This window comes from Euleptes europaea, chromosome 12, assembly GCF_029931775.1.
Source record: "Euleptes europaea isolate rEulEur1 chromosome 12, rEulEur1.hap1, whole genome shotgun sequence".
NCBI classification, from domain to species: Eukaryota; Metazoa; Chordata; class Lepidosauria; order Squamata; family Sphaerodactylidae; genus Euleptes; species Euleptes europaea.
In genome coordinates, this window is record NC_079323.1 from 45,468,027 (window position 1) to 45,480,243 (window position 12,217).

Below are 12,217 nucleotides of genomic sequence, written 5' to 3' on the forward strand. Positions count from 1 at the left end.
CCACTGCAAGAACATTTTCTAGCTTTCACTGAGAGAACTTTCACTTTTTGTGATAGACTGAAAAGACTTTTCAGGCACAAAAACTGTAACAAGGGATAGATCTGCATATCTGCCTATACTGTTGTCTGAAGTCACAGGTTTACCAAACTGCTCCCCAGATTTTGCAAACCCATGTCTGATGTGCAGTTAGTTAACACATTTTAAATTATTCCAAGATGAATAGTTTTATTGACAGTTTTAATCATTAAATCTATGAGTGGGCAATATATGAAAATATATTTTCAAATGCCAATTTAATGGCTTTCTTCCAAAAGGAGCAACACAGACACAAAGATTTGGTTGATCATATTAGAACAATTGTTGTGTTTGTTGCATGAAAAACTGTATGCCTAGAAATAATATTGATAGCTGGGACACCAGTCATATGCCTGTGAGGAGATTGCCCCAGGGCTGCACTTCCTCAGCCTCAGAATGGTCAGTCAAGGATTCAGAGTCCTCCTCCACCCCCCTGTCTGTCAGTTTACCCATCCACTTAGACACTTACTACCAAAACACAATTAAACCGCTCTACAATTTAAAATTTAAAAAGCCCTCCAAATCAGTAGGAAAAAGCCTAATACATCATCATCATCATCAATTTATTTATTACGTTCAAAGACCAGCTTACACAAACCTTATAGAAGTAACTGGAATCTTAAAACAACAACAACAAAACAAGTTGCCTGAAGAGGTCAAGAAGAACCCAATCAAATATATGGTAGAACCTGTTTTACCAAAGAGTGTTTGGCCAAATGCCAGAGCATCACCATGTTGCTGGCAAAGTGATGACATCACTTCTGATGAGCGCTGGAAGTAAACCTGATGATTTGATGGTGACAGAGTCCTAGGATTCAAATCCCTGCTGGTAAGTCCCTCTGCCAGCCAGCTGGTGGGTGGGGGGGTAATGCAAGGGATCTTTTGTCCCTGATGGGGAGCTGACAACCCTAGTGGTAAATGAAGCTATACTTGTGACAAATGTATATGCGTCTGTAGTTGGGTTGCCAGGTCCCTCTTTGCCACCAGTGGGAGGTTTTGGGGGCAGAGCCTGAGGAGGGTGGGGTATGGGGAGGGGAGAGACTTCAATGCCATAGAGTCTAATTGCCAAAGCGGCCATTTTCTCCAGGTGAACGGATCTCTATCGGCTGGAGATCAGTTGTAACAGAAGGTGATCTCCGTTGGCAACCCTAGTCTGTAGGCTGAGTGAACTCTTATTTATTCTGATGATAAAGAATAAAGTGATTCTAACCTGTGCTCAGTAACAATACCTCTGAATTCCTCTCAGGTAGAAATTCTCTCTGGAAGATTAATCTTGTGTTCCAAGATGTCCTTGTCACAGATCAGAGTAGACATTATTCATTTCAAAGGAGTTTATATAGAACTTCATAGTGGATTGCAATCTATGGAATTTTTTCAAGTTACTGCAAAACTGAAACTAACAGAATTGATAAACCTTAACAAATATGTGGATTTTGGATTAGCCTTTCCAGTTATGACTTCAACACATAAAGACCTTATGAGATCATCTGATGGGGCTGTAAAAATGCATTGTTGGGAAGACCCCTGTTTTTTTGTGCGGCATTTTATCATCAAACTGGTGTTTCTCCAGAAAAGATGCATATGGAAGCACTTCCCACACCCTCAATCACAGTACAGGCTCATGTTATAGTGTTATAAGGTGGTTATTTGGAGACATCTCCTCCACCCTCAATTACATTACGTTCTTACATTTTCCCACATGGGATTCCCCAGGAAGGGATTCAAAACATGATGGGTTGCACAAATACTTATTGCACAAGCTGTCAAAATCTAGCTAGCCCATCACACAGTGAGTAGGAAAACTCTTATGTCCTTTGTAATTCTCAAATAACAAACTCTGTGTAGAAATTGTTTAAATCAGCATACACCGGGGGACAATTGACTATCTGAGTCCAACTGAGGGAAGAATAAAGCTGTCAATAATGAGAAAGAATTAGGATGCATTTTTGATAGCCATTCAACGCCTCAACAAAGCAGGCCAGCAGTGACTATGATACATAATGCATCACTGATAGCAAACGAAAATGTATGGAAACCTCCATCCTACTTCACAATGTATTTGTCATTATCATATTTTAAAGTGTATGGCAAAAATGGATTTCATATACTGTATTCTAATGAAATATTTACAAGAGAATATGAACCCAAAAACCATTAGAGAAAACCCTTTAAAAACTTACCTGAGGGGAGAAAGAAACAACACTTGCTTTATGGTGGCTGGCTGCACTGCAGCCAGCCACTTCAGCAAAGAAATAATGCATAATGCATTCATCCTGAGGTGCACTTCATCATCAGTTTGATACCTGGGTATTTATTTGTTTTCTATGTAGTTCTAGCAAGAGAGAAATGGAATTCTTGAACTATAAGAAACAACTTGGACAATGGGTAACTTTAGATTTCTTTCACCATTTTGTCCCTAATCAGAAACGGATGTTTGAAATAGAAAAGAGCAAGAGTCCAGTAGCATTTTAAAGACTAGCAAAATTTCTGGCAGGGTATGAGCTATCGTGAGCCACAGCTCACTGCTTCAGATACAGCTAGAATGTGATTACATCTGTCCTTAAGCAGAGAAGAGTGAATTAGACACACAATGGCAATGTAAATGTCAAAAGCAAGTAAATGAAATTAGCAGGCATGATTGGATTAGGTGTGGGGGTAGTAGGTGTGGGGAAATTAGCATCAGTAATGAGACAGGAATCCCAGATCTCTGTTAAGTCCAGGAGAATGCATTGTCTTGAGCTTCAGCAAAATTACAACTAATAATGAAGCTCAAGACAATGCATTCTCCTGGACTTTAAGGTGTTACTGGACTCTTGTGCTTTTATACTGCTAGTGACAGACTAACACGGCTATCCATCATGATGTTTGAAATGTCTCTGCTGCCAGAGCACCTAAAAGTCTGTAAATATCAAATGAATCCACAAAATGAAAGTTCTAAAAAAGACCTAAGATGTTACGACTGAGATACTGGAACTGGAACTGTTGGGCTAAAAAGAAGTAGGTCAGTTCTAACATTGATTTTCAGTTTGTCCATAATCCTCCCTGCCTGCATTCAAGTATTGTGAAATAATCCTTCCATAAATTATGTAAATCACAATTTTAATAAGAATGCTGCCAAATTTTGCACCACCCTTCCCTTTGACTCAAATTGAACCCATGAGTACGTGGAACAACCTCAATTTAGGGCCTGGCTTTTTCCTGGAATTATAAATGATCTCCACAAAACAACGATAAATTGCCTTGGGGTAAATGGCAGCTTTAGTGGGCGGACTCTATGGCATTACACCTCCACCAAACTCCCTTCCCTCCTCAAACTTTGCCTTTCTAGGCACTGCACCCAGATTTCCAGGAATTTCCCAAACCATAGTTAGAAACTCTGGTGGTGGAAAGTGCTGTCACCTAGGGATAATTGTTTTCATGCCTTTTACTGCTTATTTATTTATTTAATATGCCACACCCTCTACCTACAGGAGACTTGGGGCAGCTTAGAACATTTAAAAATACAATAAATACAAAACAAACACAAGCTATAAATAAAGCAATAAAAACCAATTAAAACATTGACTCAACAACAAATTACTCAGACAAATTCCCTCCAGTTACAGGGGAGCAAGCCTATTATATTAGGTGCTGTGGAACACAAGCAAGATAATGCTGCTGTAGTCATATGGTAGCCGGGTGGGTGGTTTTTGTGGGCAATTTTTTATATTACAGTATAGCTTTTCATAGCACGTGATCTGATGGGCTCACTGCATATACTGGTGATGAACATACTGACATTTGCAAAAATCTACCATTTAAAAAGCAAAATAAATAAATACATAAAACTCTAGTTCCATTTTTAAAAGAATACATGCAGATAAGTCAATGCTGCATCTGTGAATATCATCAGATCTTCCTGCTATGAGTACAGTATTTTCTTGACACAATGCAGCTAAGAAAAGAGTTCTTTAAAAAAAGAAGTAAAAAGCAGAAACCTGCATTTTTGTAGTCACCCATTCATGTGAGATTTCTGTTCATCATTAGAAGTTTCTTTATATTGGACTTCACCCAGATGTTCTGAGATAAAAATTTGACTTCTGTAAAATGCTAATTTGAGAGATTTTACAAAAACCCTCTCCCTAACAATTTTCAATAAATAATTTATTTGGAGAGTAAACAGCTGCAGCATGATTTAGAGCTAAGACTGTGCTTAGGGCAGGAAAACGGCAAAGCATTAATTCAGCTGAAAGAGATTCTGTTTTCAGTTACGTTGTCTGATTTATGCAGTTTGCTTATAATTCCTCTATTCAGAAGGAAACTAGTATTCTCTATTTTAAGCAGCAGGAGATTCATTTGCTTAGAGGCAATGATCCTTAGCCCATTTATTTTTGAAGATCGCGCTCCAATCTGCAAAGCTACTGGCCTCTTCAAATCACCTACTTTCGAGCAACTCCTCTGAAATATGCAAGAGTGCACACTTTCAAAACTGCTCATAAACACACACGTATATGACTTTGATATGCTTTGTTGAAACTGGTTTGTCCTTTGCTGAATGCTTTTTTTTACAAAGCTAAGGCAGGCACTGACTACTTACAGTACTGAAACGACTATAAAAATTACCATGGTAAATTAAGTTTGAGCATTTAATTAGCTTAGTAGGAATAAAAGAAGCAAAATCACATGAATAAAACTATGATTCAACTCCCTAATATGAATCTCCAGACCCATAACTACACACAGACATATGTTGGCAAAGCCATCTTTGCTATATGCCATGACCCTCAATTCCCAGTTTTAATTTCTAATGTAAGTTTCTAGACCTTTTTATTGCAGAGAAATAAGAGTAAATGTACCAGCAGCTTTGTCCAGGTTGCCTAGAAAGGAAGGGGAGGGGAGCTACAAAATGGCTGGAGATTAGCTAGTTAATCCCTTCTTCTCTGTCCTATAATGATTTTACTCACCAATGAATAATCCTTACCTGTCCCAAATCTGTGACTAAATAAATGCAGTGCTGAGACGAGCAAAACCTCTCATTAAAGAAGACAAAAGGGCTGAGGAGGCATAATATTCAGGCAGTCCAAACTCACCATCCCTCAACCCAGGAAAATAATTTAAAGGTAAAGCACTGGGTCATTATTGACCCATGGGGTGACATCACATCACAAAGTTTACTAGGCCGACTATGTTTATGGGTGGTTTGCCATTGCCTTCCCCAGTCATATACGCTTTACCCCTAGCAAGCTGGGTACTCATTTTACCAACCTCAAAAGGATGGAAGTCTGAGTCATCAACCTTGAGTCAGCTACCTGAAACAACTTCCATCGGGATCGAACTCAGGTCATGAGCAGAGCTTTGACAGCAGTACTGCAACTTACCATTCAGTACCATGGGGCTTACTCTAAAAATAATTTGGGTGGATCTAAATAAATTCAAGAACAAAATTTCCTGCTTTGAATACTAAGGCAGCAAACACCCGGGCAGTCCATTTCTGAAGGGGGGTGGATCCACGGTGGCCGAGAGCGGTACAGCCGTCCTGCCTCCTCCGAGGCTTCCCAGGCTGCCACAGAGGGGAGGGAAGCCCTTTATAAAAATATAAAACTTTAAAAAGGGGGAAATGCCCAATAGTGAATAGCGAGGCTACCCCACTGAAAAGGGTGGCACAGCCTCGCTGCCGTTCAAGGGGGCATTCCCAGGGCAAAAGGGCTGTGGAAGCTGCCTAAAGGCACCTCCACCCTCGGGAACATCCCCCCACACCGGGAAAGCCCTACCGGTGTGGCTGCACTGACGTCGGGGGGCGGTGGCGCCTGGACGTTGGTGTGTTTGTCCCCGTGCCGGTGTAGGTGCTACCTTATTGGCACCTATGCTGGCACCGGGTCATACTGACTCCTAAGGAGCTTTGGCCCCTCCCTTCAGAAATGGGCTCTGAGAGCTTTTTACTCACTACAGAGTAATCACACACACACATGTCATTTGGGGGATACATTTCTAAATGGAAACCATGACTTTGCAACCAGGTGTAATTCAGGATTTTCTGGTTTTAGTACTTAACTGATGGATTGCCATTTGTCCCAAACAGGTCTGAATCCCATTCCACAATCATATGCCTTGCAATGTCTCCTGAGAACAGATTATAGGAAGACTAAATCAGCCAAAGACTTACAGTATGATTATTTTCCCTGAATACCTAATGGCATGCCATGTAAGAGATAAATTCAAATATATGCAAATGATAATCTTTTTTTAAAAAAAAAAACCTTGACAAGTCACTACCCTCCAAAAAAGATTTCTGGCTATGGGCTTATGAACCTCAAATCACGGAAGAGCCAAACCTACATTAATCATATATTGATAGAGATTGAAATGGCTAATGAATAAGAGGTTTGGGAATACCATGTACAGTGATGGCAAAAAAGGCAAATTCCATATTGGTTATTATTTTTTAAAGGGACAGAAAATAAAATGTCTATTACCATAAAGTCCCCATGTTGCATGTCCTTATTTGGAATATTGTGCCACCATATTAAAAAGGATATAGGTCAGTTGGAAATGCGCTGAAAAGAGGGATTACAATAATCAAACAATTGGACCATTTTCCTTAAGAAGGAGCGCATTTGGGACTTTTTTGTTCAGAAAACATGGTGGGGGAGAAGAGACAGCCTTTCAGCCTGACGGTGAAGGGAGGTGCTTTTACTCATAATATCAGAAAATGATGAAATCTGATTACATCGATTAACAGAATTTGCTGCTTCAAGACATGGCTTGGGTGCTTTTAAAGGGGAGAAGAGAAATTCAAGGGAAAAAGGTCTATTAACGAAAATGAATAGGGTTGTGCATATCGATATATCCAAACTGAAAATAAACCTGAAATTAGCCGTTTGGGCAATATTTGGGTTTTGGGTCAACTGAATACCAAAACCTGGGAATCTGCCTGAAGCTGTACAGGCAATTCCAAAAAAAATCTGAATAGATATTCGGCTTTTTCGGGTTTTGGCTACTCGCCTTTGCTCACATGCACAGCTCTGTGATTTCTCCCATTTTTCTATCTTTGACTGTTTTGTTAGTGCCCCATAGTTGGGGCCTTTTTGAGGTAGGGGTCGTGTAATCAAAGCCAACTTGGTCTGAGCAAACTATCCATCACCATTCAGTGGAGTGATCTGGATCAGGATAGTCTGGAGGCAGAAGGGTCATTTAAAAGACGAGGCTCACTCAGTTCTGTCCGGAGAGATATACCCTCCAGTTAAAAAGCACCAGCTTCAATAGCTGCTGTCTAGGCTTCATTCTGAAGAAGACTGCTCACCCATGCGGATGAGCAATCTCCTTCACAAGAGCTGCCTTGGTCATGACTTGGGCCAGCTTCAATATCACCCCCCTGAAAACATGCTCTCAAACTAAAGGTCGCCCTGAGTAGTGGCTACATTTCCCTACACCATTATCATCTCTTGAAATCAGATTTTTGATTACTATAATAAAGGACAGATCACAGGATGTCGTTTACCACCCAAAGAAATGTTTTCCATGCCTTATTTTTCTTGCATTTAAGCCGTTTTCCTCAGTTTGGAAGCTAATTTGCATGGACATCATGCTACGAGCTCCAGATACAGAGGGAGCCCCCAGACTTTGAGGCGCCAGCCTGCCAACCCGCTCTTTCTGCCAGTCTTTGGCAACGCTGAACTTCTGAACCCGAAAACCGATGGACAACTTGGCTCGCAAATGCCTGGAGGATGGGGTTGACTCCTTTGTGAACCTATAAAATTGGACCCCCTGTCCCGACATTCACCAAACTTTGGTGTCCATATAAGGAGAGTCCCTTACAGCTACGCTGCAAATTTGGTGACTGCAAATTAGGTTTCCCTACTCTCTCCTGAACTATCAATCACATCTTCCTCTCAGCATGGTTGGGTGGAGAGGAATGCGGAGGAGGATGTGCGTCCTAGCTTCCCTTCCTCAGGTGCTTTTGGTAGGTATCACTGCTATATTTAGAATATTATTTTGGATTGCTATGGGAACTCAAAATGCTAATCAAACTCTTGGAGAGTGGCAAGATGTTGCTATTAACTTGGTGGTGGTGAGGTTATACTCCCATTTTCCCCCCAGACTTACTGACAGCCCAGGTGATTTCCCCAGGTTTGTAGAACCCTATATAGCTAGGAGCCCCATGGTGCAGAGGGGTAAGCTGCAGTACTGCAGTCCAAGCTCTGCTCACGACCTGAGTTCGATCTTGATGGAAGTTGGTTTCTGGTAGCCAGCTCAAGGTTGACTCAGCCTTCCATCCTTCAGAGGTTGGTAAAATGAGTACCCAACTCGCTGGGGGTAAAGGGAAGATGACTGGGGAAGGCATTGGCAAACCACCCCATAAACAAAGTCTGCCTAGGAAACGTTGGGATGTGACATCACCCCCTGGGTCAGGAATGACCCGGTGCTTGCACAGGGGACCTTTACCTTTTTATATTATAGCTATGGTTGGTCCCATTGCACAGATTTGCCCATTCACACAAAGGCCAGCTTTTGACTATCTGATGTATTGCACAATGTTGCACAATATGCTTAAAGTAAGGGTTATTACAACATTACAATAATCTAGATATCCAAGAAATAATTTTATATCACTTTTGTGATTACAAAGATTTAAATTCATGATCTGTTTTAGATTTATGCACAAGAAATATTTACATTACTACTATATGTGAGGTCAGTACTAAATAAAATCCACAGATTATGAAAGTGAAAACTGACACACAACAAAATAAAGGTCAACTGTATCTCATCTCTTCAAGCAATATAAGAGTACAAAAAGAAAATGAATCTATGAACAAATACTCTTCTGAATTCTTAAACACCGCTAGCATTCCAGTAGGGGAAAATGAGTCACAAGATACTGAAACACTAAATAAATGAGAACTGTATCCAAGTGGAGTCGAAAAAAATAAACAATATTCTATAGCTTCAGGAAACCTTATAGTTGTTGAACTGTTGATTTTTAGAATCTACACAGAGTTCAGAGATAAAAAATTGGTCTCATTTTGGAAGTTCCATCTCTCATTTTATCATCAATTCTACTGTAGGCAACAGAGATTTGTCATTTTAAGAAAAGAATATAAGAATCTTAACTTATTCTTCTACAGATACAATCTTTTTGGCATCTCTATGTTATGGATGAAAAAGGAAGCACAAGATAAGGGATGGGTGAGTGTATGTGTGTATATTTCTGGATACCATTTCTATACATATCTGTCTGTGTTTGCGTGACAAATATCACAGAACATAATCAAGTTTTAAGCTAAACGTAAAAAGCAAAGCACATTCATCTCCCTTGGACTGTGGGAAGTTAGTGCCTGGCATAGCTCTTTTGAGCCAGCATGGTGTAGTGGTGAAGGTGCCAGACTAGGACCTGGGGAACCCAGGTTCAAATCCCCACTTACTCCATGGTACGTGACCTTGCTGAGTGACCTTGGGCCAGTCACACACTCCTAGCCCTAACCCTGGGTAGAATTTGGATGGGTGACCTCCAAGAATTCATGACCACCTCTGAACGTATCTTGTCTTGAAAACCTTATGGCAGGGCTATAACTGGGGCGGGGGGCAAGGAGGGCAGCCCCCGCCCCTGTGGTATGCAGAGTGGGTGGCAGAACTGCTTCTACTACAGGAGGAATGGGTGCCTCTGTGCCGGGTAGTTCTGCTGCCCTCTCTGCTGCCCTCCTCGCTCCCCCAGTTATGGACCTGCCACATGGGGCCACCAGAAGTCAGCTCTGACTTTACGGCAAAATAAAGAAATAGTTATTTTATTCCAGGAATGGAATGTGCGCTTTCTAGAAGACTCTGCCAGGAATCACTCTTGCTATTGTTGAATAAGTTTGGTTATTAAACTTCTTCTTTTTAAAATTTCTGCTTTATAATGCCACCTATACTTACTGAAGCTTCCTCTTCACATACATCTGATCCAGAGCAGTAACCGTGTAAAGAGGAGCAAGACTTACCCCTTGGAACAGGTATTTGCACTGGTGGCTAAAAAAGCCCACCAATGAGTCCATGCCAATCTAAGCCCAGACAATGCAGGTCCCCACAGGAAAGTCATGGGTTTCAGGCAGGTTGATATGGAAGGAGATGCTAAGCAAAGTCACACCACTGATGTAAATGGACTTAAGGTCATAACTCTGCTTAGCAGTGCTAGAGCTTTAATGGTCAAAACTAACACCATCCATTGAGTTCAAAAGCAGAGTAGAAACTGGAAACCAGTACATTTGGTCAATCCTGTTTGTTTGTTTTGGCAGCCTTCAGACCATTTTCAAGTGTGTGTTACAGAAATAATGCATTTTAAATGTTGACAAAGATGGCCACAACTGGGCTAAGAAGGTATAGGCACCTCTTACAACTTCTGTCACATGCCTGTTCAAAAATAAAAATAAAAAATGGAGGCATCTCAGAGTATCCCTAGCCTGTGCACTGACTTGTTTATAATCATATCCAGAACAGGTTGTAATCCTTCTCCTGTGTCATATTTACTCCCAAGCCACACCGTTTATTTGTCAGAGAAAGGATTGCTCACCTTTCTTTTGCTCCTTCACTCTGCAGTGCCAAAGGGTAGTTAGTACTGGAGAAGAGATTGCAGTGCAACATGTGGGTTAGCTATAGAGCGACAACTTGTTCTAAGCATAAATTGCAGCTATTCAGATCTGTACAAGAAATTTACCGAGGACACGACAGCACAAATCAATGGAAGTCAACAAAGAGTGCGTTGACCCATTTTCCTTAGTACTTATTGTCATGCTTATCTGAATGTTTTATTTACCACGTACTTAACACAAGCTAAAATTTACAGAATTTAAATATGCCAGCTATCCCCAGCCAGCTTGCCTATCTCTGATCCAGAGAAGCCCATTGAAAATGTCAATAGAACATGTTGCAATAGCTGTGTAGGATATTGTACAGCATCGGGACTCACAACTTTGCTCTATTGTTTTTTTTTGTTTTTTTTGGGGGGGGGGCGTTATGAAATAATGTTTATTTAAACCTGAGTACATATGAAAGTCCCTTATGCCACAAGGATGCAGGCACCACCAACTGCTTTGATTTTCTCTTCTGCTTTCCGGCTGAAGAACTTTGCTTTCACAATTACAGGCTGTTTAGGCAGTTTCCCCTTGCCCAGGACTTTGTAATAACCCGAGCGGACCACATCAATCACGGGCGCTAATCCAGCCTGATTTTTGGCGTAATTGAGCTGTGTCTGCTCACTGACAAGTGTCCAGAGTTTATCTAGATTGACTGTAGGGAAGAAGTGCTGGTTCTTCTTCAAGTGGTAGTGTCTCATACCAACTTTCCCAAAATAATCAGGATGATATTTGTCGAAATTAATTCTGTGGTGATGCATGCCTCCAGCATTACCACGTCCTCCAGGATGCTTGCCAATGTGACCGTGTCCATGGCTGACATGACCCCTCAGTTTCCTGGTCTTCCTCAGTCTGGAAGGCATCTTGCCTGGGCAGAAAAGAAAGAGAATGAGGTCCTCCTCCTCTCGTGAGATTTCACTCTGCTGGAGCCACCTATCACGAGGCTTCCTCATTTTAGGGCCGGCCCAGTCAAGGGGCGGCAAAGCCCGCCGGCTCTCGCCACAACTTTGCTCTATTGTTGACTGTAGGAAACGTCCACATTTTACTGCGGATCTGCAAATGCTGCAATCAAAATATTTTTACTACAGTCAGTAATATTTAAAGCCAATGGCCAATTATTAATTTGGAATACTTCCACTAGACTGTGTCTCTGGTGACAATGGGTACAGTTTTAGTAATGTAACAGGAAATGACATTAAGAAGAATGTATTTATTCATTGTCCACCTTTCTCAAGACTTGATGCAGATTGCAATAAATACAGTATAGTACAGAGGTCCCCAATGTTTTTGACCCTGTGGGAATCTTTGGAGTTTTGGTACATGGTGGTGAGCCCAGCTATAAAATGGCTGCTGCAGGAGGAGGAGGAGGAGCCAACTACAAAATGTCAGGTATTGAGGTCATGCATACTTCTAACAGCCATCTTCAGCATTTTAGTCAGAAAGTCTGCTTAACAGGAGGAAATGAAAATATTGTTTAAATATTACATATAGTTTAAAATATTTTCAGGCAGGCACACACAGTAACACAGTATAGATCTTTGTTGCTGTGGTGGCAG

The 12,217-nt window shown here is 41.1% G+C and overlaps 1 protein-coding gene across 1 annotated transcript; it reads right to left on the reverse strand.

The window, feature by feature from the left end:
* Window positions 1-11,044: 11,044 nt before the first annotated feature.
* On the reverse strand, window positions 11,045-11,550 carry LOC130485293 (60S ribosomal protein L27a-like). Its single transcript, XM_056858447.1, has one exon. It carries the CDS (start codon window positions 11,522-11,524, stop codon window positions 11,087-11,089), a length of 438 nt encoding a protein of 145 aa, XP_056714425.1. The 5' UTR covers window positions 11,525-11,550; the 3' UTR covers window positions 11,045-11,086.
* Window positions 11,551-12,217: the final 667 nt, after the last annotated feature.